General features: G+C 38.3%; 1 protein-coding gene across 1 annotated transcript in view; it reads left to right on the forward strand.

Annotated features, from left to right (window-relative positions):
• Positions 1 to 2530: 2530 nt before the first annotated feature.
• Positions 2531 to 20331, forward strand: part of ITM2B (integral membrane protein 2B) — a 28966-nt gene continuing 11165 nt past the window's right edge. The window contains exon 1 of the mRNA XM_025364685.1: positions 2531 to 2876. Coding sequence (XP_025220470.1) covers positions 2760 to 2876 — 117 coding nt within the window. The 5' untranslated portion in view covers positions 2531 to 2759. The remainder of the gene's footprint in view (positions 2877 to 20331) is intronic.

Genomic DNA, 20331 nt, shown 5'->3' on the forward strand with positions numbered 1-20331 from the left:
GGAAGTCGGTAAGAAATATCAACAGTGCTTAAGTCTCTGAAGAGGCAAGTCAAAGCCTTCACTTCTCACCTAGAAGAAACACTTCTTTTATGAAAGTTCAGACAAAGCCACAAGATGCCCAGCTAAACTACACATGGGGTTAAGAGAAAAGGCAACAGGAGCACATTTTAAAGGGCATATTCAGTGATGTTGTTTCACCAAGGACCGTATATTTGTGGGGAAAAAAAAAAGTTTCCAATCATTCTGTAAAACCACAAGAAATTTCTCTGAATAGGGATTGTTTCCTTGAGAAAGGACAGAATAGAGATGTAAAGAAGCCAAAAATTAAAAAAAAAAAAAAAAAAAAAAAAAATCCTTGTTGAAGCACATCACACAAGTCTATTAATAAAAGATTTTAGAATTCAGTTCCCCACTTCCATTTTTTCCTCCCTCCTTTGGTAAGCATAAAAACAAACATGGTTCCCTGTGATATGCAGAGCTGGAATCAGATTCATCTTGCTCTCTCAAAATCAACATGAAAAAGGAAAACAAAGGTCCTCTAAGACTCCCTTTACATTTGGTAGTTAATAGTAACTTATAACTATGTTTTTAACTTTCTTTTGTTGAGTCATGGACTCTCCTCCTCCCTTGCTCCTAAGTTTTCAGGGTCAACGGGCAACCTTTTCTAAATCACAAGACTGTATTTGCTATGTTTGGTTCTGCTCCAGAGTCTTTATTATCCCTGCTGTTGTGCACCACACAGTTCTGTAGACACATGAGATAAAATGGAGAAGCAAAACCAGGAGATTATTCCCAGACCGGTTGCCAACTGATTTTAAACTGTTGCTCACTGCAAGTACACAAAATAATGAATGGTCTTTTATTCATGAGTCTTTCAAAATAGAAATCCTGGGGCAGGGGAGGATTTCTAGTTCTGTCAACCTCATTTGTTCATGCTTTGCCTCAGCTTCCTAGTCTGTTCAGTAGTCTTGTTCACGAAGAATTTTGTTTTCTTTTCTTCTGTAATTCTTTTTTTCCCCTCCAGAGTATAATGACAGCCAGATTCTTCTCTACCATCTACTGCAAAATGCCTTGAGCATTTTTCTACCATCTTAACACAGAACGAAGTAGAAAGATGTACATATAATTATTTATAATCCTCCAACTCTTGCTTCCAGAAATACTTAGTCTTCAATTGCAATATCTCAGGAAACCTATTAAACTAGGGAGCTGGGAGCAGTCGTTAATTCTGAGGAATTAGATAACATTAGATGCTATGAAAGGCCAGTCCATAGAGTCAACCTCACAGAGCTGATGCCTGGACAAGGGAGACCCAGGGAGTTTAAATAAGTTGCTTCAAGTATGGTTAACTACTGTTAAAACTCACCAGAACTGGAGCCCAACTCATCCTCCTCTCGGTTGAGCAGATTTCATTTTGACAGGAATTCCTGAATACCCAAAGCAAACTCAAAGTCTGACTTGGGTTTCTATCTCAGCCCAGGATGTTTCTGAAATAAATGAACAGAAGGATTTGGAGATTTTGGGCTGTTTCCCAGGGACTTATGATCTGATGTTCTATGGAGATACCCAACTCTCTCCTTGAGCAGGGCCAAATCCCCGAAGATCTCAGACTCAACTCACTTTTCTCAGAGTTGGTCCAGGGCAGAGCTGACACAGCTGTAACATTCTAGAGCATACCCACAACTGTGGATGAACTAGGACAGAATGGGGTGGAAGAAGGATACAAGATCACCCATTTGTCCAATGGGGCCGTCTGTTGACAGTCATGAACGCGATAAAGATGGGAGCCAGCATTCTCCCTCACATTAGTTGTAAATTAAAGGTCTTCAAAACATGACAATTTTGCTTTATCTTTAATTATTTTTTCATTTTGCAGAAAAATAAAGGGACTCGTCATCGAGTACTTTACCTTGAGTAAAAAGCAGCCAAGTGTGCACGTGGTTTTTTTCCAAGTATGCACAAGAATGGAACATTTCGTTTTATGAGTGTGAGATGTTTGATATACAAATCTGCCAAGAGGCTTCCTCCACATTGGTCTGGGACTAGGCAGAACAGGCCCTGACCTCCCGAGCGAGGGAAGGAAGACCAGGCAGGTCTGAGCCAGGTAAACGCCCTTGGGTGAGGTCCGTGAAAGATAAAGTCAGATCTCAAGGGCAGAGAGCTTTAAATATTTTTGTGCTCCACTGAGTCTGTTCCCTAATAAGTGAGAAAATGAAGATATAGGTGCACAAAAATTCCATGGCCTTTAAGGCTTGCAGTGGGGACAGGGGGCAGACAAGCGGCTGTCTGGTGCTGCAAAGGTTAGTCCCTTGTACCCAGCGAACTCAGGAAAGTTCACTCGATTTTGCTACAAACCTGCAGCACTGGGCCTGGACGTAAACTGGTTGGGAGCGAATTCAGAACTGGAAATTCTGGGCGTCCCAGATGGATGCCCATCCCTCTTCCAGGCGCGCCGGGATCCCGCGCCCAGCTGCCGGGCGAGGGCAGGGTCCCGCGCAGCGCCCCGCCTCCGGCCGCTGGCCCCGCCCCCTCCCGCCTCCGAGTGGGTGCGCGAGCCGTCTCCGCCCTCGCGCGGGAGCTGGAAGGCTGCGAGAGCCCTACCGCAGAAGCCGCCTCTGCCGCCGCGGAGCCTCCCGAACCTCCTCAGCCGCCCGGAGCCGCGCCCGGAGCCCGGCTATAGAGGCTGCAGTCGCAGCCGGGAGCCCGCAGCCCGCGCCCCGAGCCCGCCGCCGCCCTTCGAGGGCGTTCCAGGCCGCGCCATGGTGAAAGTGACGTTCAACTCCGCTCTGGCCCAGAAGGAAGCCAAGAAGGACGAGCCCAAGAGCGGCGAGGAGGCGCTTATCATCCCCCCCGACGCCGTCGCTGTGGACTGCAAGGTCCGAGGCCGGGGAGGTCGGGGAAGCGGGTGCTGGGCCCGGCCGGGGAGGGCTGCGCGGGCTGGAGCGGCAGTGCGCCCCGAGGTGGCGGGCGCTGGGCTGGCGCCGTGGGGAGAAGTGTCCGAGAGAGCCCGGCGTTCCCGTTTCCTGTGGGGCCGCAGCTCCTTTGTAAGGAACTGCGTGTGCTGGAAGCGGTGCCTGACGCGGGGTTGGGGGCTTGGGAGATCTGGAGAGGGAACGATTGGCTAATTGTGCCGAGGTCCCGGTCGTTTGTGCAGTCCGGGGAGCGTGCGTGCCGCCAGGACTGGGCTCGTTCGATCTGGGGACCGTCAGCGACAGGCACAACAACCACCACCGAGTTTGGCACTTCCTTCCCAGTATAAATAATGTACCTAAAATGGCTGACATCATTACAAGCCTAAACCTCTGTTGTTTCCTACTTTCGTTTCCAGGCTTGAACAGCACTTGGACTAAGTCCAGCAACTGTAAGCGTCTTAATTTTAAAAGTGTTTCTCTACCTCCTTTTTCCACGGCCCTTCGGTAGTGGCAGGTGAACTTCACCTGGAGAGGGGACGAAGGGACACTCCGCCCAAAGTAGGTTTGGGCTGTCTCTTGCCATTACTGGTAAAGGCCAGTAATGACTATGTGGATGTTAGTGAAAAGCGAATAGTTGGCATTTAAATTATATCAGCGTCTTTGTGAGGACTCCTGCTGCGTGAAACTAAACACAAGAAATTTGCCCCCGGGTCACTAATAAAATTCTCCTTCGTTTTACAAAATCTCCCTTTAATCCTAGGAAAATTCATGAAGTGGGGCTGTTATTGTGTTGACTTTTAGTAGGTTACGATCATATTTACTTAAATATGAGTGTAATTGTCTCATAAGTTAAAGCCCACAGCCTCTTACCCAGATCCTTTTTAGGCTGCAAAAATTAGAAATTAACTGTAAAGTTATGTTGCTTATCTTTTTTGTTGTCGTTAGCATTTTTCAAGACCTATTATCAGTAGGGTAAATTTAGTTTTAACTTAAAAAAAATGTGTGTGCCACGTATGACTAATAGGAGTTTTAATATGGACGAATAAAAATTATTACTGAAAAATAGGCCACTAATAATATTGTAAAAAATTCACAATATAATGGTAATCTAGACATATTATAATTTATTATATTCTGAATATAATCTGTCTTTATAATGGTAATCTTACTTTCTCGAAATGCTCTGATAAAAACAAACACGTCAGGGGGTGATTTCTAAATGACTTGCCTTGCCTTGAAATAGGAACAGTGAACTGATTCCCTAAAAGGATTAAAGGTTTTGGTTTTCCGTATTGGCATTGTTTTCCTGAAGCCATTGCAAACAATCTTGGTCTTTAAAGAAAACGTTTGGAATGCACAGATGAAAATTCCAGTAGCAAATTACTATGTTAGCTCTTTGTTTATACATTTATTGTATCTAAAATAAATTGAGAGTCAAGTACCCAGTCACAACAATCTCAAATATGTGTAGTCTTAATGCTATCACATATATTTATACATTTAAAAATCCTATTAACAAATATAACTGCTCCCATTTAGAAAGAGAGAGAGTGAGCAAGCATTGGATGACGTCACTTCAGACAGCTTTTCTCTGTTCCGCTGTAGTGGAGATTTGAAACTCTGGACAAACATCAGAATTACATTTGCTGAGCACCATTAAATCTGACTTCTGACAATTTTTGTCATTTCTGAAATAGTGACTCTGCCACATTCTCAGAATTGCTCACGAGTTCACCATATTTAAATTTTGTGGTTATTGCAGCTATAAGTAATTATTGGTAGCTCCGTGCTTTGTTTTCCATTTTTTATTTTCTCAGATCCTCCATATCCAAAGAAAAATACTGCTGGGACTAAAGAGTGAGGGCCAGAGTCGTCTTTGTAAACCACGCAGCAGTAACGGATGAGTTGGTAGATACAAAATGACTAATTCTCTTTCCAGCTATAAGCTGAAAAACTTCTTTAGGGGATGACAAAATATTTCTCTACATTGAAAGTAGAATCCTTTAATCAGTCAGTCGCTTAATGGGAAAAGGAAAACCTTAATGACAGACTTTTGTGAAAGAAGTTCTGATCTCTTCATTTCAGAGCTTGGGCAGTGATTACATAATGTTCTCTGGCTCCTTGCGGGTGACTCTGTGGCAGCCACCTTGTCTGACTGCCTGGACTGGGAACACAATCAGCCTTAATGTGTTTTGCCGAGGGCATTTCCTTTGCCTGGTTGGTTGAAAGAATCAAACCAAGCTAGTTAATGGCCCAGAACTCCTGAACAAGAGTTTTTCTTGTCTTTAACCCTCCTAGATCACAATATCCCACAGACCAGTGTTTTCCAAAATGTGCTCTTAGAGACCACCTGCTCTGGTATCCTCTGGAGTTCTGGTTTTAAAATGCAGATTCTGTTACCTTATGCCACAAGAATTCTGATCACTCTAATCAGCTGGCTTATATAACATGCATTCCAGTACTTTTGCATTGCTTCTGTCTTGCTGTTTTTTTCTTCTGCAGGGTGAGAACTCTCCAGAAACAGTTCCATTACCCCATTTCTCAGTCTTATCTTTTCAGTAGCTCTTAATCCTAACAGCCATTTCTGTTGATTGTTTTACCTCAACTAGCTTGCTGTTTATTCTTTTCCTGCATTTTTCCCTTAAGTGTTTTCACCTTCCTCCTCTCCTCTCCTAGTAGGCATAAAGCTCTTAGAGCTATAGACAGCAAAGATGGGATGTATTTTGGGTAGCAAAAGTGAATTTGAAATTATATATGTTTTATGCTATAGGCAACAATTCATTTATTTTTGTGTCAATACTTTGAACCTTGGGAAATTGTTGTATATTTGCAAATACCAAAATACTTGATGTACTGTATCAGAAGACCCAGTTCTGTCATTACATAACTGTTTGATCTTGGGCTTAAATTTTTAGGTTTTCTGTCTGTAAGATGAGAGGGTAGGACCAGATGGCCTGTAAGGATTCTTCCAGTTTCAACAATCTATGAAGATACTAGGATTACATAATTATATTTGGCAGAAATTAAATTGTTTTAGTTGTGAAAAATAACAACTACCTCCTCACTCTAACCAGACTATTCCCTTTCTTCCTTTTGGTGTTTTACATGTTACATTCTTCCCTCATATCAAGTAGCAGTGGGTCAAAGAGAAAGGAGATGGGTAGAGGTATTATGTAATAAAGCACATTGTCACTTCTGTTTACCTCACAGTGAACAGTGAAGTTGTCAGCACCTCTTTGTTGCAGTGCCTGCTTATGAAACGCCTTTTCCAGTATCAGGCTGCAGAATAGGTTAAGCTTGCTTCATATGTATCCCTGCAGGTTGTTTTGCTGACAAATAGTGTTGCTTTCTATCTACCCCACTTTGTAGATGTTCTTTAAAAGGAGAGAGAAAAGTAAAGTGCTGATATAGGAAAGAAAATAGTGGCAGGATGAGCACATGAGAGAAAGTGAAGGCTGACTAGCCCAGTATAAGTTCTGAGTTACCTATGACAAATAGCTATTTAGACCCTGGTTCTTTATCCTTTCTGGTTTTCCCTATTCACCCAATCAAGACTGAAGATTTTGATAATTAAGCTTTTTGTTTGCGGTGGTGGTTTTGTTTGTGTGTTTTTGGGGCAGTGAGGAGAAGAGACATAAAATGCATGGCCAGCCATTTACTGTAATGTTGATATAATGCTCTCAAGGGATTGAGAGCTTGGTTCTCTTTAACCAAAGTGCATCTTATTATCTAGTTATGTAATTCCGTGTTTGCAAATATTAGCCAGTGAAACTTTTACTTTACATTTTGGTTCTCCATGAGGGTATTAATATCTGAAGTGAGGGCTTAGTGCTGGGAAATAAACAAATTGCCTAGGTGCATCCCCAGTGCCTTGGCAGGACCTCCTGTGTACACATCCCTGATAGGACACTGCTGTTGCATATTGAGTGTGCAAGGTTGCATATTGCACAGGATTGTAGTCTTCCCAACTAGACAGAAATGCGTATAATATACTTGACGTAATAAGCCCAAATGACCTCATGGAATTCAACTCTGACATATAAAAGGTTTATGTGACTGGAAGTATTTTTTAAGCAGAAATATCTCAAATACATTTATGGTACAGACCTATTTAAATTAATTTAGAATTTGACTTACAAGGTGTTTATTATGCATTACCGAATCTTGACTTGCATGTAAATGTACATAGAAAAATGTACTTAGTAGTCATTGGGGGAGATTTTATTTCTCTTAGTTTTATCATACCATAACTTAAATGTCTGGAGTGTCTATTCAAAAGCCACATTCTTTTTCCAAAAGGAAATACTACTTTCTGAATTACTCTCTTAACTAAAGCTTCTTGAACTGCTTTGTATGTCAGTGTCAGTAAAGGAAGATCCAGAAAAAAACATCTTTTTGGGCTACCAGTGAAATCATCCTCTTACTTTTTTGGCAAATGTGGCATTTTATTAGAGCTTAAAGACTAAAGCAAAAGAAATTAAGGACTTTAGATTGTTACTGCAACGTGTTAAAGGATTTGAGAATTCTGAATTTCTGAATGAGGTGATTTTTGCCTAAATGATGTACAAAATATTAACACTGGAGCTGTGCTTCACAGTGAAGGTCTTTTACAAAGTAGACAGCTGAAAGTTGAAAATTGGAAATTACAGACATAACACTAGACATCATTTTTGAAAAATCTCCACTTAATTGTGGTTATCCCTTTTAATTAGTACTTACAACACATATTTTTAATAGCTTTAAGGATATCTACAATATGACCTCATTTTATAAGTGTTACCAACAATTGAATGAACAAGATTATTTTAAATTATTGTGCATTCTTTAAGCTCTTTTATTAGAGGAAAAAAAGAACTTTTTGCAATATTTCTATAATTGTACTTGGGGAAAAATCAGGTAAGAATGAACATAGACTTTTTATTCTTAAACAGAAAAGTTTGAATCTTGAGTTGTAGAGATGAGAAAATTACCCTTGTTTTTATGGTAGAGAGATATTCTGATTTTTCACTTAATGTTTTATTTTTCAGTACTGATAAGTTACCAGCAATAGTTTTATGATGTTGCGCTACTATAAATACGACAAAAGAGAAATAAAATTTGCGCAGCTTATATATAATACCACTTCTAAGTTAAATGTCCTGGACATTTATTTGGGAAAGTGATACTAAGTATGGTGTTGGATATTATACTTTGAAATTTTGAAATATTTGCATAAATCGTTTTTGGCATAGTTGAATTTCATACTTTAAAAAACCAGATTGGTGGATTTTTGTATTTATTTGAATGTTTAACTTTAAGGCTCAAATTATTATTACTTTTTTTAGTGAGAGCAAGTTTATTCAGAAAGTAAAGGAGTAAAAGAATGGCACTGCATAGGCAGAGCAGCCAAGGCTCAAATTATTTTTAAAAGTTGTTTGTTTTCAGAATGAGTTAAGGATAAAGCTTAAGTCTTAACTATTTTCTCTGCTTATATATGATTATAATGTTTTAGATTATTTTATATAAAAATTTAAAAAGATGCGTTGTTAATTAAATCACTTGAATCTCTGCAATATCCAAAAGCAGACCCGTTTTTATGCTGGGGAAAATTATTTTTGAGAGCCAGTCTATTTAACTTTGCATTATCAGTTTGCAGTTTTTCATTTTATATAACACTATCCAATTCATTTTTTCCTTGCTTTTATTTTAATACTGGGACATAAAATTTCATGTCAGTTTTACCTAGGGCAGTGCTAGTCTTGTCAAGCAGAGAAGGCAAATTCTGTGTCTCCTGGACTGAAGCAGATGAATTGTTGAAGCTGGGCTTTTTGCATATGAAACAAGTAAGAATATTCTTGGTTTTCCTGCCAGATGTGGTGACTCACGCCTGTAATCCCAGCCCTTTGGGAGACTGAGGCCGGTTGATCACCTGATGTCAGGAGTTCAAGATAAGCCTGGCCAACATAGTGAAACTCTGTTTCTACTAAAAATACAAAAGCATTTAGCCGGGCGTGGTGGCACACACCTGTAATCCCAGTTTTTTGGGAGGCTGAAATAGGAGAATCACGTGAACCTGCGAGGTGGAGATTTCAGTGAGCTGAGATTGCGCCACTGCACTCCAGCTTGGGTGACAGAGCAAGACTCCGTCTCAAAAAACAAAAGAATATTCTTGGTTTTCATTTTTAAAACATTAGTCCAGTGTTGCTTGATCCTCCAATTTTCAAAGGCAAGCTAAAAATCAGTACTATTTTAATTCATACTAGAATTTTAGCCAAAAACACTTAAGCCATGGGCCACTATTTTATAACCTCCTTTAATGTGGAACGCAGGACTGGCAAATTATAGCCTGTATCTTCAAATACTGCCTGCCTGCTGTTTTTCTATAGCCCATGGGGTAAGAATGATTTTTATATTTTTTAATGGTTGGGAAAAATATCTCCTTTTGCACAGTACCCTCACCGAATTGGTGGGGAGGGGCTGCTGCTATTCGGGAAGCAGTAGCACTAGCAGAATTCAGGCTATACAGTCATTTTTCAAAAGGTTTAAATTTTGTCTCTACCATTTACTGTGATACCTTGGGTAAGTTACTTCAGTTCTCTGTGTCTCAGTTTTTTCATCAGCAAAATGGGGAAAATAATAATCTGACAATAATAGCACAATGCCTGGAACAGAGTTAAAAATCAGTAGATTTCAGCTACTGTTATTTTTATTTATTTTCGTTTTTTGAGAAGGAGTCTCGCCCTGTCACCCAGGCAGGAGTGCAGTGATGCGATCTTGGCTCACTGCAACCTCTGTCTCCCGGGTTCAAGCGATTCTACTGCCTCAGCCTCCCAAGTAGCTGGGATTACAGGCGCCTGCCACCGTGCCCGGCTAATTGTTTGTATTTTTGGTAGAGATGGGGTTTCACCATGTTGGCCAGGTTGGTCTTGAACTCCTGACCTCTTGATCAGCTACCGTTATTAAAGTCCCAGTTTTCTCTCCTCATCATTCTTGTTTTGGAATATTATTTCTTGTATTACTGTTACTGCTTGTCCCTACCTCACATGTCAATAACAATATTGTTGGTACTTTTTTCACAACAAGGCATTCTGGTAAAGATTAATTCCTGCAACATAAAAACCTTTAGGATCCAGTAGTTGTACCCATTTTCATTTAAAAATGTTATTTATTCATCGCATAATAGGTGTTAATAGAATTTGAGTTTTACCAAAGTAATACTGAATTTTAATATGCAAATACATAGTCCTGCCCTATGTCAGAGGAACACACTTTAAAAAAATTGTAGCATCATTGTATACAGTAAAATGCACAGATCATGAGTATATAGTTAGATAATTTTAAGTGTATATACCTGGGCTCTAACTCCCAGTCAAGCTGAAACATTGTCAACAACTCAGAAAGTTATCTCATGTCCTTTTACAATTTGTTCTCCTTAGAGGTAACCACTATTCTAATTTCTCTCCCCATAGATTAATTCAGAGCAATCACATTCACTCCTTACCTTCTTCTGGTCTTTTATTACCATGGTGACCACTAGACCCTCTTCTGCCTTTGTGCAATTTAGAAAAAGATCCCCTCTCTGATGTTTTGGAGAATAGAGCATCAACTGGGTTCTAGACGTACTGATCCCCTTTGCCTGGGGTCCTTGTACTGGAAACAACTTGCCCAACCATACATGGCGATCTTAACTCCATGTTTTTCATGTTTTGCTCCTATGGGGGTGGTGTGGCGGGCAACGGAGTCTCGCTCTGTCACCCAGGCTCGAGTGCAATGGCATGATCTCAGCTCACTGCAACCTCCGCCTCCCAGGTTCAAGTGATTCCCCTGCCTCAGCCTCCCAAATAGCTGGGATTATAGGCGCCTGCCACCACTCCCAGCTAATTTTTGTATTTTTAGTAGAGACGGGGTTTCACCATGTTGACCAGGCTGGTCTCGAACTCCTGACCTCAAGCGATCCGCCTACCTCAGCCTCGCAAAGTGCTGGGCTTACAGGCTGAACTACAGCACCTGGCCCTCCATGTTTCTCTCTTAACTCCTTATTTCTCTAAATCAGTGGTTGTTAAACATTTTGCTCTGAGAACCCCTTTATACTCTTAAACATTGTTCAGGATCCCAAAGAGCTTTTGCTTTGTGTAGGTTATATATATTTCCAAACAACCAAAAAGATTTAAGAAGACTAACAGTAACATTGTTTTACATTTGGCAGTGCCCTTTACTAAATAGCTTAATAGAAGATAGCCGGATTATCCTATCAGCTTCTTCATTCAGTCTGTTGTAATACGGTGGTTAGCTTCTGGAAAATTGCACTGTACAATTTTTATTGTATGTAAACATTGCAAGAGAATGAAAGTGAAAATGACAGTTTTATTATTTAGTTTATTAAACTAACACAGTCTTAGTTTTATTATGAAAAAAGTTTGACCTTGTGGATCCCCTGAAAGGTATTCCTGGACCACATTTGGAGAATGTGTACTCTAAATACTTGCTTATGCTGCTGTTTCATGGTTTGTTTTCATTTGTTTTATTTTTTGCAGTTTTAGATAATACCTATTGATAATAGCTACATGGAAGGTGAATATTTAGCTTTTCCTGTGTATTTACACACTGCACACATAATCTGTTCTCCTGTTATAGCAATTTCTGGTCAGGTTAATATTTAGTGCTTTTTATTATAATTGACATAAACACTATTTACATTTGAATATTGTTGTATACTTTTATTTTACTTCCTTTCTTGTATAACAACTTTTTATTTTCCTTGGATTTGATCATGCTTTTTGGGGCAGGAGAGAGGGTTCCTTAATTTTCTGTATACTTACTGCTCCTTCATTTCTCAGATTCTGACAGCAATATAGTTGTCTTTCTGTATCTTCAGACTCACAAGGTAACTCACCAAGTTTCTTTCTTTCTTTCTTCTTTTTTTTTTTTTAAATGATTTCTTGCCTGTCATTCATTAGTTTTCTAGTCCAGACTGTTTGCACTCTAGGTGTGTTGCCATACAAATGTCTTGAGAGTCGTAATCATCTTGGAAGAATTGCCTTTATCTTCATCACATGCTAGATCTGCAGTTTTATAAATCTGAAGAAAGAGATAAATTTTTAAAAAATCTTGCGTGTCTGAGAATCATTATTCCATCCTCATATTTGATAATTTATCTGGGTGTAAAATTCTAGGTTAGCATTCATTTTTCTCTCAGCATTTTGATGGCATTGCTCCATTATCTTCTAATGTGATGCCATTCTGATTCCTTGTTTGTATGTGACTTTTTTTCCCCCTTTGGTTGTCTACAGGCTGGAGATTTTCTGCTTATACCTTTTTTTTTTTTATGCTTTCAGCTTTCAACATTTTTATTGACGTGACTTGTCTGCTGTCACTCATTTTCATTCTTTGTGGCTTAAGGTTTATTTGTTTTATCCCTTTACTATCACTTTATTGAGCTTTCAGGAGGAAGTAAACAAACATTTAACTGGAAATCAATATTAGAAATTCAACTCAGCTATCTTGATAGCTTTTTAAAGATTTGTTAGAATATTTCCTTTTACATTAAAAATTGACTTAATGATAATTAATAATGAATAATAATGGAAACCATCTGAATTACTATTAGCATTAATTTAAGATCAGACAGGATGGTCTAGAAAGATTGATGAGGCATCTTCTGATCGTCTTCTTCAAAGTTCCAAGATTGTCTCCTTCATGAAGAATTTTAGAGGCAACTCATTACCAACTTGGTAGTTTTGCTTTGTGGCATTATTAAGTTTCACTTTTGTAATTAATATTTTGCCTTTTTCATTTATGTTGAAATGCATATGTGCTGGTGTGCTTTAGTTATTTTCCTTTATTGTTTTAAGTTCACATGTATATGATTTTAATACTTTTTGCTACCATCCTTTGTAATTTGATGAGCAACAGAGAAAAGCCCTATTAATTTTGACAACATATTAAAAGTAGTATTACTGCCTTTGTAATAGTTCACACATGTAGGGCTTATTAGTATGGGTCAATTTAAGTAAACCTTTTACAACAGTAGAGATTCACGCTGTGGGCCGGGCATGGTGGCTCACATCTATAATTCCAGCACTTTGAGGCAGGAGAATTGCTTAAGACCAGCCTGGGCAACATAGTGAGACTGCCACCTACACAAAAAAATTAAAAAATTAGCCAGGCGTGGTGGTGCACATCTGTAGTCCCAGCTACTCGGGAGGCTGAGGTAGGAGGATCACTTGAGCCCAGGAGGTTGAGGCTGCAGTGAGCCATGATTGCATTATTAGACTGTAGCTGGAGTGACAGAGCAAGACCCTGTCTCAAAAAAAAATAAATAAATAAAAAAAATAAAAAATATATATTTAAGAAAAATAATTTTAAAAATCAGGCTATGTGGTTTCTCGTTAGAAAGGAGTATTATCCAAGTGTGACATGGTGTCTGTACTTCATTTATTATCAGAGTTAATTTGCCTAAGCTGTTTTAAGTCAACTTCCTTAAGCAGCACATGGAGTCAAGATAATATTCAGACCTTATTAGCTCTGTGATATTACATAAATAATTTTACTTCTCTGGGCCTCATATTTATCTGTAAATGATGTATTGGATTAAACTACTTTCATGGTACTTCCATAGGGGATCTGTTCCTGAGAACTGTATTGATCACATATTCAGAAGCATCTACTGGCTAGCCAGGTACTATAACTGGAATTTTAAAATTGCTAAGTACTCCAGCTTTCAAGAAACATTGTGTAGCTAGGAAAGACCAACCAGTTATGAAAACCAAATTAGTCACAACCTATTTAAATGCCTATATTTATTCTTAGAAGAAAATCACACCCCTGGATCCAAGAGCCAGGAGAGTGGTGGAATAGGGAGCAACATTCAATATTACCACTGAGTTTTTACTGCACATGCATTCAGTGCTAGGCAGTAGGGCTCATAGGGTCAAAGCACTTCTCACATGTAGAGAGACAAATATTCCTGATCTCAAGAACTATAATTATTTTTTCTAGTAGTCATCTTGTTTAACATTTAAAATTCCAAGCTTGGACAGAAATTTTCTCTTAACTGTCCTCATTTAAATTATGTTATACTTTCAGATGAATATATTTGGAATTTTCTTACCAAAAGTTACGCATTTTAAATGAAATTACCCATATTTGAATATGAATGTGTGATAATTATATTGTTGAAAGGCATTAAAAGCCAGCATTTGTATAAAAGTGAATCTAGAACAGGTTTGTTCTTTTTTTTCTTTAATCTTGACACTGAATTTTAGAATGAATTATATAAAATTAGAGCATTAGTATTGTGCTTAAAATTTTTAGGGAAACAGTTAGTTGATACTGGTAACAATGTGGACTCTAGTTTCATTCAGCCAGTGGTAGAGAAAATCTGTCTTCACCAATTTATCTCTGGTAAAGGATAATATTAACAATAAATAACATTCGTGTATAATGCTGTTGTTTACGAACATTTGCCTGTTTGTGCTAGTCTAGGCTTTCTTTTTGCCATCCTGATGCCTTTTACTCGCCAATATGAATTTGAAATTCTGCTAAAATTTCACTTTATAAAACGGATACAAGGCCAGGTACAGTGGCTCGTGCCTATAATCCCAGCAATTTGGGAGGCCAAGGCGAGCGGATCAATTGAGGTCAAGAGTTCGAGACCAGCCTGGCCAACATGGTGAGATCCTGTCTCTACTGAAAAGACAAAAGTTAGCCGGCCCTGGTGGCATGAGCCTATAATCCCAGCTGCTCGGAAGGCTGAGGCAGGAAAATTGCTTGAACCTGGGAGGCAGAGGTTGCAGTGAGCTGAGATGGCGCCACTGCACTCCAGCCTTGGTGAGGGTGAGACTCCATCTCAAAAAAAAAAAAAAAAGGATACAGTTCTGTTCAGCGTAGATTGAATAAACACTGTATAGAAATGATAGTCATGTCCGGGCGCGATGGTTCATGCCTGTAATCCCAGCACTTTGGGAGGCCGAGACGGGCGGATCACGAGGTCAGGAGATCGAGACCATCCTGGCTAACACGGTGAAACCCCGTCTCTACTAAAAATACAAAAATTAGCCAGGTGTGGTGGCAGGCGCCTGTAGTCCCAGCTACACGAGAGGCTGAGGCAGGAGAATGGCGTGAACCCGGGAGGCGGAGCTTGCAGTGAATGGAGATCGCGCCACTGCACTCCAGCCTAGGCGACAGAGCAAGACTCCCTCTCAAAAAAAAAAAAAAAGAAATGATAGTAATTTTTAAAACTACATAGAAAAAAGAATAGGAGATTTTAAACTTATTATTCATATATGTTAATATTCTACTTTGCACTACCCTGCTTGTCTGATACAAAAGTGATTAAGTTATGATCCAACTCTAAATGCATTGCATTGATAGTCTGCCCTTTTTTTTTTCCCAGTTCCAACCTATTTTTATTTAACCTAAGACTGTGCTAGTTTTATGTGATGCTAATAATTTGGTTCAAGTTTCATAGATTTCTCACAGTAGTTACATTATTATGCAATGGCTTTAAATTTTATTGTTTTTCCTTTCTGTATTGCTGCTTTTATGTTGCAGGATTTTTTAACAAAAAAGTATGTTAATGAGAAATCTGTTTTGTAGACCTTGTCGTTTGAGATTAAGTTCTCCTTTTCAAACCTTTCCCATTTGAATTCCAGTACAGAATAATGCCTTAATGTCATTAATCATAACATGTTGGTATAATTCCCAATTTTGACTCTAAATACTAATTTATCTTAACTAAATGAAATCCAATAATTGACAAAAGGTCAGAGGCCTTTGTGAAATATATCATAGTACTTACAAATATAGAGAGCAAGTTTCTGTATAATGCCAGACACTTGGAAAACTGCTTCTTTTTTATGTGTCAAACATAACGTTTATAGTGGACTTCCTCACTGCAGTTGAGACAGTAGCAATCTCATTTCAAAAGGCAAATTAAAAAGCAAAATTCAGATACTGATTTAAATGAATAAGAAAAAATGCAAACAAATGTTCGATGTCCTCATGGATTGTTAACTTTTCAGCCAGAGATTTTGTGTTTTACATATAGCAGATATATTTGGTAATCAATGCAGTTAATAATTAGCGGATCACCACATCATGTCCTTTTGATGCTTTCATACTGAGGAAAGAAACCTAATGTAGAAACCAAGTGAATATGTCCCAGTCTACAAAACCCAGAACTCAAAATCCTTTATATGGAAAAGTAGTTTAGATTGATTATTTAATATAAATAGGATCCCAGAAGACAGTATACCCAGTCATAGCTGGAAGTGAAGATCAGAGTTCAAAACCTAGCAACATGGTAGAAAAGAACTAGGTATATTTGGTCTCCAACTAGGGAGAAAAAAAGATGAGAGGAGTTGAAAATACTAGAACATTAATGGGAAATGTAGTTTTTTTGTTTTGTTTGAGATGGAGTCTTACTTTGTCACCAGGCTGGAGTTCAGTGGCGCCATCTCAGCTCACTGCAACCTCCACCTCCTGGGTTCAAGCGATTCTTGTGCCTCAGCCTCCTGAGTAGCTGGGATTACAGGCACAAGCCACCACACCCAGCTAATTTGTGTATTTTTATTCGAGATGGGGTTTCACCATGTTGGCCAGGATAGTCTCGATCTCCTGACCTTGTGATCCGCCCACCTCAGCCTCCCAGAGTGCTGGGATTACAGGCATGAGCCACTGCACCCAGCCGGGAAATCTAGTTTTTAAAAGTGTGAATCACTAAATTGTTTTAATGTCCCAGCTGTTTTTCTGTTTTGGAAAGCATTATGCCAGCCAAACAACACATCTGTGGGCAGCTGGCCTATGCACCCCCATATTTACCTGTGTTACCTAGCATGTTTCTAAGTAACTAAATCTGTTTCTGAATGTTCAGTATATTTTGAGTTGAATATATTGTGTTGGATTTTTTCTCTCTATATGTTTTTTGAATAAATAGTATTGGTTCTTTTCCGTATATGTATTTTTTGATAATACAATTTTTAACCCTAAGAGATGTTTTCCTCTTTAGTGTCCTGGTTCCTAAAGCACTGTTGTTGCATTTGATATAGAAATGTAAAATATTATATCTGAGCACTTTGAAAAATGTCTCTTAAAAGCTTCAGTCAACCTGTAAAAAAGGTTCAAATAGAGGTGCCTAAGAATGTGAAGTGATTTGTTAGTTTGAGAACAGAGTTAAAATTACATGAAAAAATATACATTTTTATTTAAGTTTATAATTAAAGCACATTTACTAAAGCCTCTTAGGGAACTGATTGAGGTGACCTAATTCTTAACTAATTGAAGTACCAGAAAAGAATTTGTCCTTCATTTTGTTTAAGATATAACTTCTTAAGTAATTTTATTTTATCATCTAATGCTGAGATTTATTTGAACTAGAAATTAGTACTGTGCCAGAGTGAGAGTGCTTCTGAAAGCCAGGTCTTTCTGTATCTACTGTTGCAAGGTGGTTATAGGCCAGTGTGTGCTGCAGTGTCTTCATTTATAAACTGGGCTAAAAAACTTGAGGTTTAGGAAGATTAATTAGATAATAATTGTGCAGCACCTGTGGGAGTTCTGTTACCTTTTAAGCACCATGCAAGGTGCACCAGTTTTACTGCAGTAGAAGGGAGGAAATGTCTCGGTGACTTGTTTTAAATTAGGCCAGGTAAAGTTATATACCCCAGTGAAGAAGCTCTTGTTAGTGGTTTTTCTTTTTCTTTTTTTAAATTATGAAATATTTCAAGCACACAAAATACAGAGAACCTGAAGTATATTTTGTACGTTTTGAAAGTCTTAAATATCACATACTTACAAAACACTTAAATATGTGGTGTTATATATTGTGCAACCTGCCTTTTCTGGGGGGTCAGCAATTACGTTTCTTACGCTTATCTAAAAATCAGCAGTGCTAGTACATTTGTTTTTTTTTGTTTTTTTTAATTTTTATTTTTTAATAGAGATAGGGTCTTGCTATGTTGCCCAGACTGGTCTCGAACTCCTGGGCTCAAGCAATCCTCCTGCCTCTGCCTCCTAAAGTGCTGAGAGTTTAGCCATGAGCCACTGGGCCTGTTCACTAGTTGAATCTTTTTAGCAGTATTATATGAATCTATAATAATTTATTTCAATTTTTTTTGTTGTTGCCGACAATGTAGTGTATATTCTTGGACATATTTCCTTACATATTCAAAAGTTTATCCAGGATTTATACCTAGGAATGGAATCGCCAGGTCATAAGATAAATGTATGTCAGGGGTGTCCAATCTTTTGGCTTTCCTGGGCCACACTGGAACAAGAATTGTTTTGAGCCACACATAAAATACACTAACACTAACAATTGTTGATGAGCTGGAAAAAAAAATCACAAAAAAAAATCATATTGATTTAAGAAAGTTTATGAATTTCTGTTGGGCCACATTCAAAGCTGTCCTGGGCCATACGCAGCCTATGGGCCACGGGTTGGACAAGCTTGGTGTGTGTTTATTAGATACTGCCAAATTGTTCTCCAAAGCAATTATACCTAAATTTTTGTCGAGTGGAAGTTCCCAGGTTCCCTTTGTTACACACTTTTTCTAGCACTTGGTGTTAGATATTCTTTTATTGCCTGGTAGATAGGAACTCAGTTACTTTCCTCTCCGCCCTCTGTATTAAAATATAATTTACATGGAATAAAACTCATGCATTTTATGTGTACAATTTGATTGAATTTATGGTAATTGTATAAGGTCGTATATCCACCCCAACAGTCAAGATACGAAACATTTCCATCACCCTAATAAGTTTCTTCACGCCTGTTTGTAGTCAGTCTCCCCTTCCCCAGCCAGTAAGCTGCTTTTGTCATTACGGTTTTGCCTTTTCTAGAATTTGATAAAGATGTAATCATACAGTGAGTAATCTTTTGTGCTAGACTTCTTTCACTTAGCATGTTTTTGAGATTCAGTCCTGATGGTGTGTGTTATTTTGTTCCTTTTTGTTGCTTTCTATTTCATGGTATGAATATACCACAATTCATTCATTCATCAGTTGATAGATATTTGGGTTGTTTCTAGTTTGGGGCTAGTATATAAATAATGATGCTGTAAATATTCATGTACAAATGTTTGACTCAGTTGATTTTTGATTATTGATATTTAAAAATCTTGCTACCCTCTAATTAGTTTGAATAATTTGACTCTTAGATTTTCTACATAGACAAATTATTTACAAATAATAACAGTTTTGTTTTCTTTTTTCTAATACCTAATCTTGTTATCGTTTGTGTACTTGCTGTAGGATCTCTAGTACAGTGTTCAATGGAAACAGTCAATTTTAGTGGGCATTCCTGTATTCCTCAATTAAAAGGGTATGGTGAAGTATAAAGTTTCACCATTAAGAATGAGGCTTTCTATAGGCTTTTGATTGTTAGCCTTACTGATGTTAAAGAATTTCAGCCTTTGCTAGTTTGCAAAGATTTTTTTTTTAATGGAAGTTGAATTTTGTCAAATACGTTTTCTGTATATTTTGAGATAGGCACGGGGTTTTTCTTCTTAAATCTTACGTGGCTTTTTCTTTAAGTAAAGCTTACTCTTTGAAGTGTTAAAATTTAATCACTCTAAAAACATTTTTAATAAATCTCTTAGATTAAAAACTTTTTAATCTTGAGCATACTTTAATCCCTTCTCCATGACTCAGACTGTATTATGGAACATCATTTATCTATCATACATGGTGTTAATTCTTGACTATAAATTGCTCAAGGTTTAAGCCATGTCTTAATCACATTTGAATTTCCCACAGGATCTAGCACAGTATATTGCAAATAGCAGGCATTAATAAATGCTGAACTAGGCTACCTCTCTTGCTGAATAGCCACAGTTTGTTTTACGTTATGAATTATGTTGCATCTCTCCCTTCCCTCATTATCATGCTGGCTGCTGATATAACTTTTATGAATCATAAAGAATTAAATAATCACGCTTTTTAAAAAATATATCTAAGCTGGCCAGGCATGGTGGCTCACGCCTGTAATCCCAGCACTTTGGGAAGCCGAGGTGGGTGAATCACGAGGTCAGGAGATCGAGACCATCCTGGCTGACACGGTGAAACCTTGTCTCTACTAAAAATACAAAAAGTTAGCCAGGCGTGGTGGCAGGTGCCTGTAGTCCAGGCTACTCGGGAGGCAGAGGCAGGAGAATGGTGCGAACCCAGGAGACAGAGCTTGCAGTGAGCTGAGATCGCGCCACTGCACTGCAGCCTGGGCAACAGAGCGAGAGAGACTCTTGTCTCAAAAAAAAAAAAGAAAGAAAATTGATCTAAGTTTTATTCACTCATCAAATATATAAGTGCCAACTAATGCCAAGCCCAAGCTTGGCTTGGAGCTGCCTGTAATGCAAAATGAATATGAATGGATACTCAAAAGATCTTATAGCCTGGTAGAGAGAGGATCTTTATGTGAATTATTCTAATGAAAGAAAAGTGATCACTA

This window comes from Theropithecus gelada, chromosome 17, assembly GCF_003255815.1.
Source record: "Theropithecus gelada isolate Dixy chromosome 17, Tgel_1.0, whole genome shotgun sequence".
In the NCBI taxonomy this organism is placed as follows: domain Eukaryota; kingdom Metazoa; phylum Chordata; class Mammalia; order Primates; family Cercopithecidae; genus Theropithecus; species Theropithecus gelada.